Genomic DNA, 23783 nt, shown 5'->3' with positions numbered 1-23783 from the left:
AATCTCTCTCTCTCTTTCATTTTAAAAAAAATGCTTATTTATTTATTTGAAAGACAGAGTTGCAGAGAACACTTGGCCCATCTGCTGCTGCTTTCCCAGGAACATTAGCAAGGAGCTATATTGGAGGCAGAGCAGCCAGGAATCAAACCAGTGCCTGTATAGGATGTTACTGCTGTAGATGGCAACTTTACCCACTATTCCACAGTGCAGGCCCCTCAAACAAATAAATAAGCCATGTAAATAAAACAGGAACAAGGCTTGAACAGACATTTGTCCAAAAAGGATATGTAGGCAGTGAATAAACACAGTATCCCTGCACATACATTAGAACAGCTAAAATAACACACAGTAACAACAAGAAGTTTGGCAAGAGGAAGGAACTGTGAAATCCACAGGACACTGAGGGTAATGTAAAGTGGTAGTCACTCAGCAAAACTGGTTAGCCACTTCTCATAAAGCTAGACACGCACTTTTTATATGACCTATCAACCCAATTGTATTTAGCCATTAGCAATGAAAGCTTGATTCTGCAACAAAACACACACATACACACACACACACACCCTGCACATGTTTTTTAGAGCAGCTCTCCAAGCTGGAAGCAACCCAAAAGTCTTGTAAGTGAACGAGTAAACAAAATACAACTCAGCAATGGAAGAGTGGCTTATGGAGACACAACAGTTTAAATCACAGTAAGTGAAGAAAGCCAAGATCATTTTAAAAAGTCAGTATCATTCATTTTTACAATAGCTTCCAAAAGGCAAACTAGAATGAGGAGAACAGATCAAATCAAATGTGATCGACAGGGGTTGGCTTAAGGGAGGATATCAGCACAGAAATTAGTCTTAGAGGGTTTTAAGTGGGTGATGAAACTGTTTTTGCATTTTGTCTGCAATCACAACCATGACAATCCACACATGTGTGACTGCTACTGTGGTTCAGCAAGTTAAGCTGTCGTCTGAAACGCTAGCATCCTGTCTGCCTGCTGCACTTCCAATCCAGCTCCCTGTTGGTATGCCTGGGAATGCAGCACCGGATGGTCTGTGCACCCTGCATCCAGGAAACCTGAATGAAGTTCCTGGTCATTCTGATCATTTGTGGAGTAAACCAGTAGTTGAAGTTCTCTCTCCATGTCTCTGTTTAACTCTGCCTTTCAAACAAGTCAATCAATCTTATAAACAATAAAAAGTATAAGTTGATTTTGGTACAAAAGATGTTATATTCATGCATAGCATTTTTGTTATGTGTACTTCCAATGAACTTTTTGAAGATTGTTCATCTGTGATAAGCAATTTTAAAATAACTGTGAAAGAATTCTGACAGGTAATCCTCTCCCACCTGGCTTTTGCAATAGGACAACATGTTGTAATGCTAATCATGACACCAATGCAGTTTATAGCAAGATGTGCTAATACTAAAATGCGACTCTTCAAATTCCCAGGCAAGGGCTTTAATTCCATGTCATAATGTTTTCTGCTAATATTGCAATGTCTCAAGATTCTTAAAACTGTTTAGGCCTCAGTTATAGTGTTCCATTTCAGGGAGATCTGAGGGCATAGTGGGCATATCTTTATGCAAAAGGCACTTAAGGTAGTGTTCGTTACAAAAACTAAAATCTACACGTTTGGACACACTGCAAATAAGGAAAACCAGGAATGATATATTCTAGCCATTGTAGATGTTTTAACAGCAGTATAATGACTTAGGAAAGCATTGCTGAATGGAAATAACAGGATAAAATATTTTACATATAAATGATCACAACTGTGTTTCAAAATGATACATTATTTTTGGAAAAAAAGTTATGCAAATACTGTTGAGAAAAGATAAAATCAGTATGGCAGTTTTGAGGTAAACTTGAATTGTGTCAAAATATGCGCTAACCTTCTCTAAACAGTGGTCTATAAGTACGTGAAGAGAGGCTTAACAATATTAGTCTTTAGGGAAAAGCAAATCAAAACCACAAAGTGATACCATTTTACACCCACTAGAATGGCAATAAAAGAAGAATAGAACACAATAAGTGTTGACAAGGTTATGGAGCAATCGGAACCCACAAGCCTTGCTGAAGGGAATGAATGTGAAGTGCAGCAGCTGCTGGGCAAAGAGTTTGGTGGTTTCTCAAAAGTACAGTGCAGAATTAGCATATGACCCAGCAACTCCTGGCTGCAGACCCAGGGGAACTGAAAACAGCTGTTCAAGCAGGTGCTATTCACAGAGGCTAGGGGCAGTGCAGACAGCCCAGGTGTCCAACGACTGCTGAATGCAATAGGACTTAACCCCAAAGCAATGGAACACAGCGCCTGATGTAACCCCAATGGGCCTGGGACATAAGGTGCTGGGTGAAGGCAGCCACCCGTAGGGGTTTACAACTGTACAACTTCATCTACGTGAGGGTCCAGAATGGACAAGAACATGGAGACAGACAGTAAAATGGTGGCCACTGAGGGCTGGGGGTAGGGAGCAGGGTCAGGGGATAGAGAGGTTGCCTTTTGGGTATAAAGCTTCCTTTGGGGGTTTCAACAGTGTCCTCAAAGTGGACAGTAGTGATAGCAGCATAGCACTGAGTGTGCTGTCATCAATGTGAAACTTAACACCTGCTTTACCATGGATGATACATATGCTTTTCCACACTAATCCTACTGGGATGTTATTCTAAGGATAAAGCCATGAATGTGCCAGAGATATTTTAAAAATGGGGTTCTCTGTGCAAGTGCAATGATTTGCTGCATTAGTAACAATGGCAAAAGTGTTGGAATCCCCTAAATGCCTAAGCAAAGAGATGAGGTTAAATGAATTAGAGAGCACGTTGGGATGCTGTGCAGTTACTGAAACTTATTTTACAGCAGACAAAATGACAGGATGCAAGTGTAACTCCAAGTGAGAAGATCAGTGCATCCCCTTCCTTTCCCCAGTGTGTGTGTGTGTGTGTGTGTGTGTGTGTGCAGATATATAATCCATACACAGGAAAAGAAACAGGACAATCGAAGGGTAGCAGTGGCTGGCTCTGCGTGCAATGACACACGATTTTAACTTGCTCAAGAGTAAGATAATAAGTTGTAGCAATTATTTGCTAAGTATTTGCACTGCTCTAAATTCTGTCTCTATCTTTCACTGAACTGTTTAATGTGCACAAATACCCTATTAGGGAGGTAAAGGAACTTTTTCAAGTTTATTCAGGGTGTGAGTGGTGCAGCTAGCTGGGAGCCCCATCCAAGGGTCACAGCTCCAGAGAATGAGGCTCTCATCATTATCCTGGAAGATCTTTCTCTTTCATCTATAGATCCTAATTTTCTTTTCTTGTTTTAATGATTTATCTATTTATCTGAAAGGCAGAGCCATAGAAAGAGATAGAGAAATGGGAGATAGAGATCTTCCATCCACTAGTTGTTTCTCAAATGGCTGCAACTGCTGGGACTGGAGCAGGCCAAAGCCAGGAGCTTCAGCTGGGTGTCCCTGGTATGTGGCCATCCTCTAATGCCTTTCCAGGCACGTTAGAAGGGAGCTGAATCGGAAAGGGAACAGCTGGGACTTAAATTGCCCTCCCTTTTGGATGCTGGCATTGCAAGTGTTGGCCCAAGATTCTAAATTTTCTGTGATGAGCATATTAGGTGATAAAAAAGAAAGAAAAAGTCATTTTAAGGCAAACATTTAACTCAATCATGAACTCTAAGACTGGCATTGTTGGGATGGATATGAACATTTTAAAATTGTATTTTTCCAGATGCTCTTTAGTACATATGTATTGCTTTAAAAAAAATTTCTAAACTAGGTTTAAAAATAAAATAAAATATAATACCAGACTTTCAGGCCACGACCCACCAAAGAAAATCTGTCACCCTTCCAGGGCCCAGGACCTGGCCGACTCCAGTAGGAGGGAGGAGCCTGCAGAAGGCCTCAGGGACAGGGTGGGCGGAACCAGCTGTGGAGCATCTCCATCCTTACCTCGCAGGGCCTCGTCCTGCTTTCCTTCCAGGACTCTTCGCTGCTCCTCCAGTCTCTTCTGAAGCTCTAGCTCCCTCTCGTTCTCCACCTGGGGGCGCAGGGTCGCAAGCAGGAGTGAAGAGTGGGCAGAGGCAGCACAAGTCATCTCTCACCCACCCAAGCACCTTGGCGATAAGAGACCCACCCCCTTGTGACAGGAATGGCACAACCAGAGGGGACAGAAGACTTCCAAGGCTGACTTGGACTCCTTGAGGGCTGGCAAGGGGGCTTCCCAGAGCCACATGCAGGCAGGGAGGGACTAGGAGTCTTCCAATCCCAACTGACAGTTCCACTTCCGGGCGTACATTTTACTTCAGGTAGGGCTAACTGTTCCCTGCTACTCATGTGTAAGACATGAATGGAGTTCCAAGTTCCTGGTTCTACTTGGCCCAGCCTGGGCTACTGCAGTCATTTGCAGAGTCAATCAGTGCATAGAAGATTCTCTGTCACTCTGCCTTTCAAATAAGTAAAATAAATCTTTTTAAAAACACATAATGAGCTTGCATTATATTTGTAATTTAGAATAACCAATCAAAATGACTTAGAGGAAAAACCACTGCGCATCATCCTAAGGTCATCCCTACCACTCCACCACCTCCCTCTGGTAAGGAAGGAAACTGAGGCAGGGAGAGAGGAAGAGCCAGACTGAGGACAGGGAAGACCTGGCCTGGGCCAAGTTCTGTCCTCACATCTCTCCAGCCTCGGTTCACCTATGTCGCTGTCTTGCAGCGATGGACTTGGTGCACGGAGCTGATAATAACACGCTTGGACTACTGACTGATGATCAATAGCCAAAATTTATTAGGGGCAACAGACTTTATATGCTGAGGGTCATACAGGATTAGGGTAGAGATACTTAGTTCATCAACAGAACCATCAACTGTTTCTATGCCTTAGTTTGGAAGTCCTTTTGCCTTGTATATTACTTCCTACTCAACTGTTCTTATACAAATGATATCTCATCAGGTATACAAAAGGTAGCCATACAGTTGTTCTCATGCAAAGGATATCCAATCAGTCACACACAAGACATCCATTCAGTTGTTTATCATACAAATGTTGTCCCATCAACTGTAATCCTGTGCTCGCTGACTACAGTCGCTGACCTATGGTCACAATGTCCTCCTACACACCTACAATTTTTCGGCAGTTGCTCCTGGTTTTTCATAGTCCAGGCATGTGACTAATCCAGGCTGCCATGGTTCCATTTTCATTTTCAAATAATTTTGAAAGCCTCAGTGTCACCTGCTCACAGAGCCTTCTTGGATCCCACATTTCAAGAAGCACTGTTGACAAATAGTTGGCCAGCACTCTAACCTTTACACAGCACTCATACTGTGGTACATAATGCTGCCTTCTGTGGGCTTCTAGTCTCAGTCAGGATAGGCTGAATTATGCTGCCATAATCAATAATAGCACAGCCTCATTGGCTCAGAACAAAAGATCAATCCTGCATTCAGGGAGTGTCCACCTCACATGGACAGCAGCTCCACCATCCAGGGACCACCATCTGGTGGAGAGTCAGTCTATGGAGCAGGTGCTATTCCAAATTGTGCCAGTCACTTAGCCAGACAGAAAAGCCTCGACACTCATGAACCAGCAATTAAATGCCTGGCCCAGAAATGAGGCTGGTCCTTCCTTTCACCACTCACCAGCCAGAACTAGTCCCAGAGTCCCTCCAACCACAAGTCAGGCCCATAGGATAAACTTCGGCTCTTATTAACTAAACAACCAGTATTATGAGAGTGGCTGCCTGCTCTGCTTGATTTAACCAATATTCTGGTACCTAGTGACTGGATACACTTACAAAGGGTCTTCAAAAAGTCTACGGAAAAGAGCAATTTAAAAATACGTTTTCTTTTGTCCATAATTTATCCATAACACACATCTCCCACACCTACATCAAAGCCCCTTCACATGTGTGCAACATGTCAAGGACTCCCTTAGAAAAACAAAAACAAACAAACAAACAAACAAAAACCAAATGTAGCAGGGGGAGCTGGGTCATTGTGACATACCTGTTGAGCCCAATTCTTCCTTTCCTCTTCATGCTGCTGGAGAATTCTGCTGATTTCCTTCTGCAGTTGCTCAGCCTCCTCGGGTGCACAGGACTGGATAGCTGTGATTGCAGGCGAGAAAGTAAAAAGAAATAACACACAACCAAGATAAGACCAGGACCAGCAAAATGGTAGTGGGGGGCTGGGCAAGGGGCTGGGAACCCTGGCTTCAACTTCCAGGACAGTCTCAGTTGGGGACAATTGAGACAGCTCCTCAAATCTCTGTGGCATTGGAGACCCTACTTCAAGGCAGGAGCTGGGAGTCCTGTGTGGCCACCCACAGGAAAGATTCAGCCCATTCCGAAGTCCTGTCTGCTCCACCCGAACTCTGCACTAGAAAAAAGAAAATCCATTGCTGAGATGGAGTAACGTGAAACCTGGCTCTTAATAACACAGACGGCCAACTTTTCTTGAAGCATCTAAAAAACGGTGGTGTGTGCCTTCTGTCAGTCAAGGTGGGAGGCGGTTGCCTCCTCTGCAGGCCACAGTCCTCGTTGCTCCCTATTGAAGATGTCACTGGGATTCCTGCTGGAGTCCGTGGGCATCTGAACACGTGACTCCCTTATCCTTAGCATCTCCCCAGCTTCAGGCAGAGCGGCTGCCTGCAAGCAGGAAGGAGATACAAACAGGAAGCCTAGCCCTTGCTCAGGGGATCCCCAACACGGCCCTGCCAATACTTTTTAACAAATGCTGGGTGTGACCTAAAAGAGGAACCACCCCTCTGTACCTTCGTTAACCAATACATCCATCTGAAATCAGAATGATGGCACCTACAACACGAGGCTATTGAGACTGACACATTAGAAAACAATGACAAACAAAATTTGTAAAACAGGGCAGGAGTGCTGAGAGCCTTACGGTATTACTTAATTCACCCTCACAACAAACCACTGTAGTGGGTGCTCTTTTTTTTTTTTTTTTTAAGATTTATTTATTTTTATTGGAAAGGCAGATATACAGAGAGAACCAGAGAGAAAGACCTTCCATCTGCTGGCTCACTCTGCAAGTGGTTGCAATGGCCAGAGCTGAGCCAATCCAAAGCCAGCAGTCAGGAGCATCTTCTGGGTCTCCTATGTGGGTGCAGGGTCCCAAGACTTTGGGCCATCCCCTACTGCTTTCCTAGGTGCATGCAAGGTGAGGATTTTACCCACTGAGCCATTGTGCCCTGGCAGGTACCCTTGTTATACCCATTTCACAGATGAGCAAACTGAGACACACAGAGCCTCAGATTCTCAGAAACCATCAGGCATGAGTGCTGGTGCTCAAGGTCTGTGCCAGCAGACAGGACATAGCTGGACAGCAGCTTACTAAGAACCCACACTCCTGCTGGAAGTGCCGCTCCTTTGCCCCACACTCTGAGATACTGGCTTGTCAGTGTGTCCTCTGCAGGCACATGTCGAAGGTTCTCTGGGCTCTTCTACCAGTCAGTTCGCAGAAGCTCTGAATTCTGGTCCAGCTGCTTGCTGGCAACTTGGATTTCCTCTACACTGCCCTCAACAGACTCCGGGTGTAACGAAACACCTCAGGAGACAGGCAGCTCATTCTTTCACCGCAGAGCTCCGATGGTGCTAACACTGACAGCCTCACAGGCAGTTCTTTGAGGCCAAGCTGAATCCTGCCTGCGTGTTGTTGTGGCTTCAAGGCTGGACAGCAACCTCGGGGTCACGGGGACAAGGCACGCCTTTCTTCTCCACTTGGCTACTTCAGACACGTGGGCAGGGCTTTTGTTTTACGGCCCTATCTTCTTCCCAGTGGAACACACTCTGTTCCCTCAGCTCTTCCTATGGGGCGGGCTCTCCACTAACCTGATCTTCTCCTGCTCCTCCCCTCCTTCCCAACAACCATGTCAGATTTTCTGGATCCTGCTGTGAGCGTATGTTCCAGAACTGCATGTGACACTCTTAGGTATGGGACCCACAGGCCTGAATAGGGAAGATCACCTTCCTGGCTTCAGACCTGACATTCCTGCTAACGTAATCCACCTACACACACGGTTTAGCTATATGAGCAGATGTATCACCCTTGTCGATGAGGTCAGTGAGGGGTTGGTTACTCACCTGTGTCCCTGTTGAGGGGCCCTAGTTCTTGGAACTCTGCTCTTGGTGGCTGATCTGGTTCTTGGCGCTTCTAGAATAAATGAGATGAGGATGAGAGGGTGGAGGGTGAGAGGTAAATGTGAGGATGGCCACTACCCTCGAAGTCTGCCAAGAATAAGTTGAACTTTCAATAACACCAGATCCTGCCCCCTGGCTGCCCACATAAGGCTGCCTCCCCTAATAAGTGTTTGGGCCCCTTCCCATGGAGGTGCCTGGGCCAGACTTCTCCCCTGGAAAGGCAGGGCTGAGTCTTCACCAGGGTGATTTTTTTTTTTTTTTATGTAAGGTAAGAAAATAAACAGGGCCTAGACCCAATTTTATGAAACACTTTTTAATAACCAGGAGCTATAAGTGATTGCTACATAAATGACCCTCATGACATACCGCAAGGCTACCAGAAAGCATATCTCTGAATCCCACAGGACACATGGAGGAAGGTTTTCTAGAGCAGCCAGCTCTTGCTCCTCCTGACTCCCAGAGCCTGGCACAAGCAAGCCCCTGGCAGAGTGCATGAGGCCTCCCCAGGGCCTGGTGGCCCAAGCCTGCCTAGGAACCACGTGGGCCTGACTAACCCTTGGTCCATCCTGGTGAAGACTTGGGCCTCCCTTCCCAGGGGGAAGAAGAAAGCCTGGCTCAGGTGAGGGAGGGAAGCTGTCACCATGGGAACTTGCAGGAGTGACAGGAGCCAGCCTCACCACCCTGGGCTGCAGAAAGAAGGAACCAACCCTGGTTAGGCCAAACTGGGGTGACGCTCTTAGGGGAGAGAGGCCTGAATTCCATACCTGGTTGAGCTATGAACTTGGGCAGGTCCTGCCCTGGGCTTCTCAAACTCCATGGGGAAGAGGGATCTGGTGGTTTGACCCAATGAGTCCACAGCATTCAACACTCTTGGCTATTCTCCTCTTCCCCGGAAGAGGTTCCAGGTTCCCGGCTTCAGATCGGCGCACACCGGCCATTGCGGCTCACTTGGGGAGTGAATCATCGGAGGGAAGATCTTCCTCTCTGTCTCTCCTCCTCTCTGTGTATCTGCCTTTCCAATAAAATAAATAAATCTTTTTTAAAAAAAAAAAGACCTTTAGGCTTAGGTTTCCTCATGAACTTGTTTCAGGATTAAATAGAAAATCATGCACTTGCCATGTCTGGTAATTCTAAGAGCTGAAATATTGCATAGGATGATTGCCTGATGTTTTGAGAAATGTGGCAAGGACACAGATCCCAAGGTGTCTCAGTGGATCTCTTCAGGCTACCTCCAGGTCTCAGGTTTTGTCATCTGAAATATGATCCTAAGCTCACAAAACAGCATCCTTTTCCAAATTACAAGTATAGAATGGGGGAGAACTCTCCACAAGCAGCTCCAAACCACCGGCAGGACATGACTGGGGCTGGAGTCGCCAGATCCCAACAAAACCACCCCCAGGATGAAGCCTTCAGAATGGCGTTTTTCTAGATTTTCATTTACTTGAAAGGCAGAGAGAGGGAGCACTCCCATTTGCTGAGTCACTTCCCAATGCCCAACAAGAGTTGGAGCTGGACCAGACTGAATCCAGATAGTGGGAATGGGTGGCAGGGGCCCAGGCACTTGAGCCCTCACCTGCCACCTCTTAGCGTGCATCTTAGCAGGACGCTGGACTCAGAAGGGGAGCTGGGACAGGAATCCAGACACTCTGGAGATGCGGTGTCCCAAGTGGCACCTTAGCCATAGCACCAAACATCAGCCCCTCATTTTCTTAATGTTTGGATAGTTGTATGCATCTTCTTCCAGTTAAAGTATTGGTAAGCATTCACTATGTAAAGTATGAAAAATACATAAAAAACCTTGTTAGCCTCTTTATATTGTACCTTCAAACATACTGTGTTTACTGTGTAGCATTAGCTAATCTACAAATGCATTAATGTTAATGACCCAAGTGAAACATCCTTATGATGAAATTTTTTTTTAATTATTTTTTTTTTACTGGAAAGGCAGAATACAGAGAGGAGGAGAGACAGAGAGGAAGATCTTCCGTCCGATGGTTCACTCCCCAACAGCTGGAGATGAACCAATCTGGAGCCAGGAGCCAGGAGCTCTTCTGGGTCTCCCAAACAGGTGCAGCGTCCCAAGGCTCTGGGCCATCCTCGACTGCCTTCCCAGGCCACAAGCAGGGAGCTGGATGGGAAGCAGGGCCGCCGGGATTAGAACCGGCGCCTGTATGGGATCCTGGCCTGTGCAAGGCAAGGACTTTAACCACTATGCTATCGCAGCGGGCCCCATCCTCGACTTCTTTCCCAGGCCACAGGCAGGGAACTGGATGCAAAGTGGGGTCACTGGGATGAGAACCAGTGCCCATATGGGATCCCAGTACTTGCAAGGCAAAGACTTTAGCCACTAGGCTACCACGCTGGGCCCCCCATGGTGAATTTTACTACTTAATCTACTGTGTGTTGCCATTGCTGCTGTTTTCATATTTGGAAATTGCGCTGGGTGAACACACTGACACGTAGGATTCTTTATGCGTCTAGCACTCCTGGCTCTGTCTTTCAGAAAGCTTCTCACAATTCACTCATCCATACAGGTACGCGAGAGGGCCAGTATCCCAGAGACCTTGTCAACCTGGAACAGCCTCTTAATGCTTTTTAAAAGCTGTTGGCAAAATGTCTAGATCATAACCAAACCAAACAACTGGATCCTCCCTATGGCATTCCTGGCTCCGAAAGACACGCTTTCCCATGTCCAAGATACCTTGGGCCACTGCAAGTCACCACCTAAACAGACTGTCAACAACCTCTCTGGCCTCCAGCTCACACTCACTTCCCTGTGGCCTCTCCTGGAGGCTGGGTAACTTCCTGTCCCCTCCAGGCTCCCTTGGGTACCTACACCTGGGTGGCTCTGGCCAGTCCTACAGCTCTGTGAAAATGGGGTCCATTTTTGTAGTCTACTTTGGGTTTGTCCAGGGGCTGCCATGATGGCATATCAGTATTTCTAAAAACATGATCTGTAGCCCTCCTGTATGTGACCTATCCAGGTGCTGGCTTAACCCAAGTGGCCAGGCCAGATTCCCAACCCACTGAACCCCAGGAGGCAGTGTGTGTGCTGAACCTCCATGTTACCCTCCAGATAATCCTGGGGACACGGAGCCCAAAGCCAAGGCAGACTCAGTAACTGACCACTGCCTGAAAAATCCCCAGGTTGGGGCCCTGGCCACATCTCTTGGGAGATCACGGAGCAGCAGTGTGCACCCTGCAGTGGGGGCAGTCAGCAGGGAGGGGACATAGAACTTTCCTTTCCAAAAGCAGGGATGGGATGGGAAAGCTGAGGGCAGGGTGGGGCATCCGGTCTGAGCTCTGGAAGAGAGAAGGCTGCTTCCTGAGACATGAGAAACGTTCAGAAACCTGAGGGCAAGGAAGTTGTTGCAGGGAGCAGTCGGGTCAGCAGCACGGGGAGCCCAGCTTGCCCATGGGACTGTAGGTACTCGCTTCCTGTCTCTCTGGTTCTCAGTTCCTCCAGTTGTAAAGGGTCAGGACTGCCCTTCTCCCAGGGTGGGAATCAGAGACCCTGCTCCTGAACACTGTGGAGCCAGCTCTGTGCAGCCAGATAGACCCAAAGCCTGCCGCTCATTTACTGTGAAGCAAATTTAGTCTACCCGGGAGGACTACATAGGACTACATCCAGGGCCATGAAGAAGCCAGTCAAACTCAGACTAGGCTTGGCAAAACACCCGACACACACAGCCGCAAGCCTGTTCTCATTATGTATGACAAGTGGACAAGCAAGTGACACACTGAGGATGGAGAACTCAAAGCCATGCCACTGGAGGAGCTGCTAGCAGGACCACAGCCATTTAGCCTCTGGAACAGGCCAAAACACTGACTGTGGCCTTCAGAAGTACAGGGTGGAAGATGTCATTGTGTTCACTGCAGGCTTGGAGGGCAGGACGGTGACCAGGCTCTGGCCGTTCCATGGACACGTTTCAGCTCGGCATGCAACGGGCTCTCAGAACTGCCTCACACAAGGGAAGGCCACTGTGGGAGATGGGCCAGCTGCTGCTGCTGCTACTGCTGGTGGTCCTGAGCACCCATCGCTGGCAGTGCGTAAGGAGAGACAGACTTTGCTTTGCATGTTGGATGGAGGATAACTCCAGAGAGTGTCCCTTGGGTGAGCATGCGGTGTTTAGCTGTGGGAGGTGGTCTATAAAGACCCCTCCCCCCCACCCTGGCACTTACAGAGCCTCAAAGAGTTCAGCCAAGTACTAGTTAGGTGAAGTACTGGCAAGTAAATCGTTATTACATACCAAAGCCTTCAGGTTAGACTTCAACATGCTTTAAATTCTGAGCCTCACCAGGCGAGTGTAAATTAAGCAGAAGTGACTGGGCTGGACCTTAGAGTGTGTCCATGATGGAATTTAAGCACAGCCTTGAGAGAGGCTCCCTCCCTGCAGATACTTGGAATAGCCCCACTTTTTGGGGCCCTACCCTTTGCGGGCCTTCGGGGCACTATATGTTCTTTCTTTAAAGATTTATTTATTCGGGAGTCTGAGTTACAGAGAGGGAGAGATAGAGAGAGATCTTCATCCCACTGCTTCACTCCCCAAGTGGCTGCAACAAACAGATCTGTCCAGGCCAAAGCAGCAGTCCACAACTCCATCTGGGTTTCCCTTGTGGATACAGATGCGCAACTACGTGGGTCATCTTGTGATGCTTTCCCAGGTACTTCAGCAGGGAACTGAATCAGAAATAGGGCAACAGGGACACAAAGCAGCACCCACATGAGATGCTGAGGTTGCAGGCGGCAGCTTAACCTCTTGTGCCACAATTAGCTCTGGCTTTGTGCATTTCTGATGAAGTGTTATGTGTCCCCTGTATTCCCTCAGTAATCAAAGGGTCTTTTGGAGCTGTGTGGCTCCCCCTGGTTCCAGAAGCCACAGCCCTGGCTACCCTGGCTCACACAGTCCTTAGAGGCTGATGCAGGCATTGTGGGCTTGAAGCACCCCTGGAGGCAGCTAATTCCACCTGCTATACTAGGATGGAGGGCCTGCCAGAGGCAACAGGGCATGGAAGCAGGGAGCAAAGCAGCCTCAGGTTCAAGGCTGGGCTTGGAGTCCTTTCCCAGTCTCCAATGTGCATACCAGATTTATCTAAGTAGCTGAGCCTTTAGGGTAGGGGTGGTCATGGGTCTCCAGGGACTTGGGTCATGCCCCTGCACAGTATCAGGGCTGCTCTCGCAGTGTCTGCACGGCCTGGGTGGGGCCCGGCACCATTCATTTTGGAGTTGAGCAACCACAGGCAGAGCCCATTGGCTGAGCCTACTCTCAGGCAGGAAGGAGGTGGGGGTGGAGGCCCAAGGGGCCCTCTCCAGAGCCAGCGGGTGAGGGGGAGGGAGGCGGGAGAAACACAGCCTGAAAGCTATTGAGAAACTGTAGCATTCACACTCAAATTACAGAGGCTCAGACCAAAGAACACCATCAAAATGAGCCTCAGCTTGCCTCTCTCTAAGATGGGCAGGTAGATTTTGCCAAAGCAGTACCTGGATTTGATTTCACTTTCACATACACTGAAGATTTAGCTCAGCCTCTTCCTGTGACACAGAGTGGGTCTTGGTCATGCATGGCCTTGCTGGAGAGTAGAACAAGGTGAATATTAAAGCTAGGAGCCACAGCGAGGACCGCTTCCCTTTGCTGAGGGCCCTGCTCTGCCCTAAACACCTGCATTGCCCCCAGAGCGCCACAAGCCCGGGACGGATGTGGTCTCTCTTGCCATACTGTGATAGAAGAAACTGGTCTCAGTATGAAAAAGAACACAATCCTCCCAAGGAGAAAAAACAAAATGAAACAAACACCCTCTAACCCCATCCTGCGCTTTGCACCTGCCAAGGGCAAGCCGAGTCAGCAAGGCTTGGGGAGGCTGTGGCTTTTCACTCTGCCTTCCGACTTCCTTCCTCCCCAGATCCCATCTTTTCTTGTCCCACATCAGCCTCCTAGAGGGGCCTGCCAGTCTCAGGGCCCGGGGCTGGTAAAAGCATAAGACACCATTTCCGGCACTTGGGTCAGCTGGGCAAGGCAGAGGGACCCTGCAGGAGCTGGACGGAAAATGGTATCAGTGGCTGGGGTGACTGTTGGGAAGAGAGACAGGTGGAAGGTCCAGCAATACCATCAAGGAAAACCCATCATTCCAATCCAACAGTAAATTAGGAGTTCAGGGTTAAGGCCCTGGCTGGTACTTGCTTGTTGCCTGATCCTGAGAGAGTAGGTTGCTTCCCAGGCTTCCCATCTCCTTCTCTATCTGGTATGGAATTCGGCACTGGGACATGGAAGAGCCCTCTGACTTTGACAGGCAGAAGACAGGGTGAGTGGGAAGAGGAGGGAGGTAGAGTAAGATCATCTTGCCAGCTCCTTCTCCAACCATCCTGTCCTGCTCGGGGCTGGGGCCAGCCACTTGCCACTCTCAGCTGTCCACTGTTGTCAGACAGGCAGCTTCTCTGGAGGATTGGAGAGGAGGAACCTTTACCCAGGAGGGCTAGGGGTGTGATAAGGACCCTGAGCCCTTGGCACCCCTGTCTGACCTGTGGCAGCTGGTGTGGGGAAGTGCTAACAGCAAGGGCAGAAGTGCCTGCAGGCAGAGTGGGCAGCCATCTCCCACATTAAGTCCCATGGTACTGCAAGCACACCTTGAGCAGAGAGAGGTCCCCATTGGAGGTACTTTGAGGACACTGGAAACAGCCTTCTACCAATCAACAGGGGACTGGCTCAGTCCACTCAGGGACATTGCAGGATACAATGCCACTCATTTGTCTAAAAGAAGAAAATGCAAGGGTGTTATTTAGCACAGTAGGTAAAGCCCGTGTTTGGGAGGCATGCATTCCAAATTGGAGTACCTGGTTCTAGCCCCAACCCTATATCCAATCCAGATTCCTGCTAACACGTGCTGTGGGGAGCAGCAGGTGAAGACTCAAGTACTTGGATTCCTGCTACCCATGCAGGAGACCCAGATGGAGTTCTGGAATCCTGGCTTTGGCTTGGCTGTTTTGGGCATATGGGGAGTGAACCAACAGATGGAAGGTTGGTCTCTTTCTTTGCCTATTAAATATGTTAACTGAATTCTTAAAATTTTCAGAATAGCCTATTTGAATATTGTTCATGTACAAAGATACTAACAAGAAGAAATACCTCTCTCAGAACCTGAAAGCAACCTAGGCTGTGACACACAGATGGGAAAAGAAGAGGTAGAGAAAGAGGAAGTAAGGCCATTCTCAACTCCCAGTCCAGAGCTCTTCCCTCTACAAGTGTTGTGGCTGGTGGCTGGTGGCCGGAAGCTGATGGGCCTTGCTCAGATCCTTGGGTTCCTGCTCACTCTCCTCGGCTCATTGTGAGTGGCAGGGCTCCTTGTCTGGCACCTGCCAGACCTGCCCATGCAAAGCTCCCCATCAGTCACTGCTCTGGGTCCCCCGGGAGCCAGCTCCTTGGGGAGCACTGTCTGCTGTGTTGTGGAACGCAGAGATGGGGCAGTGGATTCCTGCTCTCTTTCATGCTGTTGCCAAGCTGGCATAAGACCTGTGAGGTGGGCAGCATAAACCTGAAGACACAGATACCTTCCAGGGCTGCCATGACAAACTGTTTCTTCCTTCACAGTTCTGGAGCATGAAAGTCCAACATTAGCTTGGGTTCCTTCTGGAGGGCCTCAGGAGACCCCTGCCAGGCTCTCTGCCAGCTCCTGGCAGAGGCGGATAGCTGCTGGCATTCCTTAACTTTGTAGATGCATCGCTCCAATGCCTGCTGTTCTACCCCACAAAGGTCACATACATGGATTCTGGGTGTCTGTGAGTATGGGAGTTGTTACTAAATCCAGTACAGATACCAACTTTTCTGGGTTATTTCCTGAAGGAAAGGGCAGGGGGTAGGGTATCATGAGGCAGGGAAAAGATGGAAAGGAGATATATCACGTTCATTATTCACTCCTAGGAAAAGATCCCCACCATGGTGGGGGCCTGGAAGTAGGTCAGATAGTATATTGCTGATCTGGGGTACACTTTTTCTATTGTGAAGTGGTTGCCCTAAATATTCTGGAAGGTCCAGGTTTGAATACAAAATGGCATAGATAAATGATTTTTAGGGATTAGAATTCACCTGGTGAGAGAAGTACGATGCATTCGGCTCATGAAGATGGATGGGCTTCCTCTCACCCTGTCTATCCACCCTCTCCCTGCACCTGCCAGCCCTGCTGTGGTGAGGTTTCCTGTCTTACCCTCTCCCTACACCCCAAGGGGGTGGGAGACACTGAGAGGATCGAGTGCAGACATCAAGGATGGAAACCCAGGCACACCTGAGACGTCAGAGCCAGAACCAGCGTCGTCTGATTATAGAGGGAGGGAGGGTCCTCACGAACACGTGTGGATTTTACGCCAAGACCCCTCAGACTCCTTTTCTAGGTAGACAGCAGACGTCCATTCCCTAGCTGATCTCTGAGCACCAAGCTGTCAGGTGGCAGCCCCTCCTGCCAGGCATCACCATCTGGACCCACACAGCAGCCTGCTCTGTGCAGCTAACTTAAACCTTCACCTTGTATGCCCTTTCATAACATAAAAGAAACACACATGCTGACACAATTTTACACCCAATTTCTTGGCAAAAATAGGTGTCCCTCTAAGTGGCTCTCAGGAGCCCCATATTAGCCACCTATGAATGCAACAACAAAGCCAAGAACATAATTAAGAACATGTACTCATTCAGAAAACATGCCACCAAAGGTTGTGTGGCAAAGGCGAAATGATCAGGGATCTTTCTGGTTTCCTGATATTGCAGGGTACGGTTCCTTATGACACAGAAACCTGGTGGTCAACCGCCTGTGTCTGCCAGGGTGCCATGTGTTGGAAGCCTGAATTGTCACTGGCTGGAATGATTTTCGTGGCATGATTTTCTCAGTTAAGCAAAACCTTCTAGCTCAGAGGTCAAGTACACATGAACATTCTGGTGCCTCATGTGCACAACTGAGCAGACAGCACCTCTTTGTGTTCCCAGATTGGTCTGCCTTTGGCAAGCTAAGCTGCAGAATTTACAGCATTCCTACTGACCTGGTGTCCAGGGCCTCGCCCACAGTCCTTCAGGTTGGGCCACCGGACACCTACCCATATGCCCTGCTTGTCCCACCACAACTGTCTGACCCTTCACCTTCACAACCTAGCCACATGCCTTTCCTCTAAGTCAGCTTTCCCTGACCTGCATGGAGCCCTCAGTCATGCTAGCCCCAAGTTAGGAGGAAAATGCAAGGAGATGCTTCAGTGATCATGGTAGGAGTGGGAAGGAAGCTATAGCACATACTAGGACATGACACAGCATGAAATAGCCATGTTTCTGGGGGTGGCACCGTAGCTCAGTGAGTTAAGTCACCGCCTGTGATAGCAGAGATGCCAGCATCCCCATGAGGGCTGGTTTGTGTCCCGGCTGCTCCACTTGTAATCCAGCTCCCTGCTAATGTACCTGGGAAGGCAGAAGAAGATGGGTCAAGTATTTGGGCCCGCCACCCATGTGGGAGACCAAGATGGAGTTCCAGGCTCTTGGCTTTGGCCTCCCAAGCTCAGGTTTTAGGTCCACTTGGAGAGTAGAACAACAGATGGAAGATCTCGCTCTTTATATCTCTCTCCCTCTCTTTTTATAACTCTGTTTTTAAAATAAATAAATCTTAAAAAAAAAAAAACCACAATTCTCCATGGACTATTTAACATGGGAAAATAACTAGGCTATGTATAACCATATAAAATATATTCATTGATTTATAAAAGTCACAGACATATTTTATGTGTAGGAAAAAATAGTAGTAAGAATGACATTGAAATATACACAGTGGATATATCTTAGCAGTGGGATTTAAAATGATTTTAAATTTAAACTTTTCCAAATTTGGAAATTTTGCCTCAAAATATAATAATCAGAATAACAAGAGTGCTGAAAAGGAATTCCAAGTATTTGTCAATCCTAGGCTTACATCCTCTCCAAGGCTCGTACTGAAATGTGGCCTGACCTCTACTTGAACCCCTCCAATGATGGGGAACTCACTACCTTTGGAGGTAATTTTTTGGCTGCTTTTTCCTCATGAGAAGTAGGATTCTGACCCCCTATTGCTTCCCCTACTGACTACTGCTCTCTTTTCTGCAACATCTGAGAACAAGTCCGCTTCCCATGGCCCTTGATAATGCCGCCAAGGTTGGAGGACATGGCCAGCCTCAGAGCTGCTTGTCCCTGCCCCACCCACATCAGTCTTGCAGGGTTATTAAGGCCTCTGATCTGCTAACTCCCAGCTTGCTTCCCTTGGATACACTCCAGGTCGTGATGTCCTTACAGTAGGACTCTATGCTTTGTTACCTCTTTCAAGGGCGTACGCTGCCAGATCAGTAGTGACTCACATTCATTCTTTCATTTCATCTTCAGGACTGTCCTATGACACAGGAGCTAATACTGTGCCCATTTTATAGATGAGGAAACTGAAGCAAGCAACAGCCAAGTCACTTCCAAGATAATTTCCAGGTCCTTGATGGAGCCAGGACTGAATCAGCACCTAGTCGAGAGCTGATACGGCAGACACACAGGTTTGTAACAAGGGAACAGGTGCACTCAGCTCTAAGACCTTTAGCATCTAAAATTCTATTTTGTAACAGGCCTGGGCCAGCCTCTCCCATGGCATTCACTTCTACAGTTCTGCTTCTTTTTCATTTGACCTGCTCCCCACAAGAGTACATGTTGAGCAGACCCCACACCTGAAACAGGTGCAGGTGCAGGCTAGCCTGGGGCTTAGCCATGGGGTACCTCTCCACTCCACTCCACCTACAGGAGTCTGGTAACTTGTTGGAGGTGGGGAGGGCACTCCTTTCTCTGGAAGCCACCCCCAGAGGAAAGACTACAGAGGTTCCTTTGCTTGACCCTTACCCCTCTGCCTGTCCTTCTCCCAAGATCCTGTGGGGAGTGTGGCCACACTGGCTATGGTCTCTGCCAAGAAGAAGTAGTTAGGAAGAATCATACTATCCCAATGGCTCCTTAGCACCTGAGCTGCAGCCTGCCAGGAACCCCACTCATTCATTCCCAAGATTTCAACCTGTCCCAAGTAGGTAATGGCTTAGCCCCAGATAAGGTCTCAGTTTAGCCAAGGCCAGCAGGCACCACAAACCACAGAACTCATTCCTCAGATCTTGAACTTAGAGGGCTCCTGGTGACCAAGTTCCTGTCCCTAGTGAAGGTGCCTCAATTCTGCCTGCAGGTCACCCTGACTCTCCACACAGTCGCCTCATGCTATTTTCAATGCCCAAGTCTGAAAAGCTCCCACCACAGCTTGAAAACCAAGAAGGCTGCCTGCCTTCTCTCCGGTGAGATGTTCCTTTGGCACTCTGGGCTGACTCTTGGTTGGCCTCCATGCACTCAAACATGTACTTAGCACCTGCTCTGCATGCTGCAAAAGGCAGGAGCCCCAGATGGGGAACGCAGAAAGTCAGGTTCAACTGTACATCTTTACCATCTATGGCCATGTGACTTTGGACACATCACCACTCACCGAGCCTCAGTTTCCCGCCTGTAAGGTGGGGAAGATTCCACAAGTCAGTCTCACTCACCAGGCTTTGGTGAGGCTCAGTGGGATGCAAAAGCACTCCCTAAGCTGCCACTGAGGACAAGTCACGATGAACATGACCTATTCCTTATGTTTTCCAACATGCCATCTCCCCACAGGCAGCTGGCAGCCTCATGGGGATGGACCTTAGAGCCCAGGTCTTCTAGGGGATCTGCATCTGCTGGGGGAATTGGGCAGGAACACAGCCGAGAGGTTGGAAGCAGGTATGTACTTTAAATAAAACCAGCCTAGCTCGTGTCTAGCATTGGGCATCAGCCTGGCTGTGCTGGGAAGACAGGGAAAACTTGCCCCCTGTCCAGAAGCTACAAGGTGCAGGCTGTTATGCCAAGGGATGTGCTGTCACCAAGAAGCTACTGGAAGCATTGAACTCAGGGCTGGGGGGACCAGATGCCTGGTTCCAAGGTGTTGCTCTGTGACAAGGCTAAGTCTAGGCTCTCCCTCTCTAGGCTGGGTGCACTTGCCCAGGGGGTACCCAGAATGCTTCCAAACTCAGAGTACCAACTTCCATTGCCCTTCACAGTTATGGGTGAAAGGGATTCGGCTCAGGCTGTGCCAGAAGTACGCATCAGGACTGGCATGGGCTCCTCTTAGAATTGACTCCAGGTCACTTTGCAGGCTGGGAAGCTTGACACAGGTGCAGGGGACAGACTCCTAGCCCCTTAGAGTTCATTCTGCTTGTTCAGGGAGGGAGCCAAAGCCTGCAGGAGCAGAAAGGGCTTGCTGGGGCCAGGTGTGTGTGTGTGTGTGTGTGTGTGTGTGTGTGTGTGTGTGTGGTCACACAGCAAGCCCGTGATACAACTAGAACTTACATTTAGTGTCACTGTCTACCTGCCCCCAGCTCAGTTACAGGATTCAGAGCAGGCTCAAGTGTAACCGTCCCGTCATCAGCCAGGAGACAGCCTGGTCTCAGTTTCCCTCATAGCCCAGAAAGACGGGAAGGTTCTGGGTCAGAACCTGGAGTCTGATTTGGAACTCAGAACACATGTGGAGCAAGTAAAGCTTTTACTTCAGACCCACACTTGCAAGCCTGCATTAGGCACAGAGAAGGCTGAGGACAGAACCCAGCACCCAAGGGGCAGAGAAGTTTGTGCTGGTGACACATGCAAAGCAGGCACAGAGAGTAAGAGAGAACAAAGTTATCTGCAAAATTAGGAAATATTGTCACGGTTTGGGGCCACCCAAGTTCTCAGAAGGGAGCATAAGATGAAAGGCACCGTCTGCTCCCACTTTGCCTGAGGGACAGACTGTACCTTAGTAGGAAAAAGGGCCAGGACTTGAGGATTCCCCAGAAGAGGCTGTCCCTCTAGCTCAAGGCTCTCACCCTCTGAGCATGTCACACTCCAAAGGACAAGAACCCTGAGTGGAGTCCCCAAGGCCACATCAGGCCCTGGTCTCAGTGGGGGGAGGGGCAGGAAGGGTGGAGAGGGCGGCAGTAGGTCGTGGACCTCCTCCCTCTTTGGCCCCTCCCAGCTACCCAAAAGGCTGCCCACAGGCACCGGCTGCTGTGGGGCCCTGGCAGAGGCGGTGGAGGCCCCAACCCAGCGCCTCACAAACTTAAATAAGGCGTTTGGCAAGTCCCTGGCGCCTGATTAAAAGGCAGGTTAGGTCGTGTCTGGCAGAGTCTGGGGCCGCGCCTGAGCTCCCAACAGGTCCCGCTGATGCTGGGTCACCGCGAGGCCGTGGACCACGCAGCCAGGAGGCGACAGGGAGGGAGACGGGTCTGTCTGCGGACCGGCCCAGAGAGGTCACGCCGCGAGTCCGCCTCCACACAGCCAGCAGCCCCAGGCCCGAGTGGGAAGCACCTGCCAAACACACCATACCGTTCTCTGCCCGAGGCGGACAGCGGGAACCCGCGATCGCTCTCCCGTTCGGGGGCTGCCTCGCGCGGCCGAGATGGGGCCGGGACCAGGGCTTGCAGCACCTCCTGGCAGAGCCTGCCTGGTCCCTGTCCCCGCGCCCGCCTCTGGTCCCGCAGCGCAGCGGGAGCGCGGAGCGCCGAGTCCCCTCCTGGCGCGTCAGTGCCGCACCCCCGCCCTCAGAAGCAGACAAACTTCGCCGGCGCCCTTTACCTTTTTGGGGGGTTTGCAGCAACTCAGTCTGCTGCGTCCGCAGCCCATCCTCCGCTGGGGGCCCCCGGACGCCGCTTCTCAATTCCGGGGCCCCCAGAGGACCCCGCGGGTCCGGGCTGCGCCGCCAGCTCCGCGCCGCCCGCTGGGTCTTGCCGGCCCGACCCTGAAACTGAACCTGGAAGCGCAGACAGGGAGCCCGAGCCGGGACGGCTGAGCGCCGTAAATACCCGAAGAGCAGAGCCTCCTCCGCGTCTGTGGGGCCCCGCGGGGCCACCGCCGCAGGCAGGTGACCAGAATCTTTCTAAATGATGGAAACCTCGTTCCAGGGTATATCTCTCTATAGGGGCGGCGTTCAGCTAAAAAAGGGAAAAATTAAAGCAAATACTCACTGTCGTTTATTGAGGGCTGTTTCTGTTCTGACAGAAGTTAATCGTAGCAACAATCTTTTATTTTTTTTTCCTATTTCTCAAACGAGGAAAATGAAACTCAAAGATGCAAAGTGATTGGCTAAGGCAACCCAAAGAAGAAGTTAAGTACCGGGGCCCAGATAAAATTTAGTTCTAACTTCAGAACCTAAGCTTTGGACCGCTTCCTACAAATCAGTAATAGTACCGGGTGTCATGGCCACGCCTCCTCAGCTCTGTCATTTCTGGATGGACCCGTTTCTCACACATGCACCTGCAATTTTCTGCTCTCTGCGTCTTGGACAGATGTTATCCATCATGGCCACCTGGTGGGGCAAAAAGGTCAAGTGTTGTGGGAGGAGGGCATGGGAAACATCTCGGATAAGAACTTTTTATCTGTCTTCACCTATTTCTAGCTGGGGTTTCTGGGAGTTGCAATGGAGAGCAGAGAGACCTGGTTTGGAACATGAGTAAGCATAAGCGTCTGTGTGGAGTCAGGCCTCCCAACTCTTAAAGATGTACTGATGAAAGGGACTTAGCGTCATGAATGAGGGGGAAATAGGAGACTTGGAGCCCTCCACGAAGCATGAACCAGCTGAGGGGGTTGCTATGAAAGGAATCCAGGACCCAATATCACCAGGGAACTTTGCAAATTTTCAGTCCTCACCAAACTTGCAGGGCTCAGGCATCTACAGCTTCCCAAGCCTTCCAGGGGCTTCTGAGGCAGGCTAATGTTTGGGGACCTTTGCGATCAATGAATGAGGAGGAAAGAGCGCTAAAACAAGCCATGCTGATCAAAACAGTGCTCATGGTTTATGACACTTAAAAAAATGTTTATTTGAAAGGCAGAATGAAAGCAAGAAAAATGAGGGAGAGCTCTTTGCCATCCATGAGTTCACTCTCCAAATAGCTGCAATAGCCTGGGGTGGGCCAGGCTGAAGCTAGGAGCCTGGAACTCCAACCAGGTCTTCCATGAGGGTGGCAAGGTCATCCGCTGCTGCTTTTCCACGTGCATTAGCATTAGCACTCTGATATGTGAGGCTGGCTTTGCAGACAGCAGCTTAACTCACAGCTGAACTAACTCGCTAGCCTAGTGTTCATGCCTTAAACCAATCAAACACCCCCCCCAAATATAGTTAAGTAATTGTGATATATCCATAAAAATAACATGTCGTCCAGCTGGTAAAAATGCTGATGAGGATCAATGTTTTTGAATGTTATAAAATGTAACAAATCAGGTCTGGCGCAGTAGTCTAGTGGCTAAAGTCCTCACCTTGCAATGTCTGGGATCCCATGTGGGTGCTGGTTCTAATCCCGGCAGCCCCGCTTGCCATCCAGCTCTCTGCTTGTGGCCTGGGAAAGCAGTCCATTACGGCCCAAAGCTTTGGAGCCCTCACCTGCGTGGGAGACCCAGAAGAAACTCGTGGCTCCTGGTATTGGATCAGCTTAGCTCTGGCCATTATGGCCACTTGGAAAATGAGCCAGCGGATGGAGGATCTTTCTGTGTCTCCTTCTCTGTAAATAAATAAATAAATAAAATCTGTCTTTCCAATTAAAAAAAAAAGCCTAAAATGTAACAAATCCATTTGA

General features: G+C 49.3%; 1 protein-coding gene across 1 annotated transcript in view; it reads right to left on the bottom strand.

The window, feature by feature from the left end:
- The window catches only part of CCDC69 (coiled-coil domain containing 69), a 28724-nt gene extending 6727 nt beyond the window's left edge, over nucleotides 1-21997 (bottom strand). The window contains exons 1-4 of the mRNA XM_058677865.1: nucleotides 21790-21997; nucleotides 8099-8168; nucleotides 6003-6103; nucleotides 3946-4033 (exon numbers count right to left, since the gene is read on the bottom strand). Coding sequence (XP_058533848.1) covers nucleotides 3946-4033; nucleotides 6003-6103; nucleotides 8099-8168; nucleotides 21790-21837 — 307 coding nt within the window. The 5' untranslated portion in view covers nucleotides 21838-21997. The remainder of the gene's footprint in view (nucleotides 1-3945; nucleotides 4034-6002; nucleotides 6104-8098; nucleotides 8169-21789) is intronic.
- Between the last annotated feature and the right edge of the window lie 1786 nt (nucleotides 21998-23783).

Source organism: Ochotona princeps, chromosome 19, assembly GCF_030435755.1.
Source record: "Ochotona princeps isolate mOchPri1 chromosome 19, mOchPri1.hap1, whole genome shotgun sequence".
NCBI lineage: Eukaryota > Metazoa > Chordata > Mammalia > Lagomorpha > Ochotonidae > Ochotona > Ochotona princeps.
The sequence above is the reverse complement of the archived record's forward strand: the minus strand, read 5'-3'. Positions and strand labels throughout refer to the sequence as shown.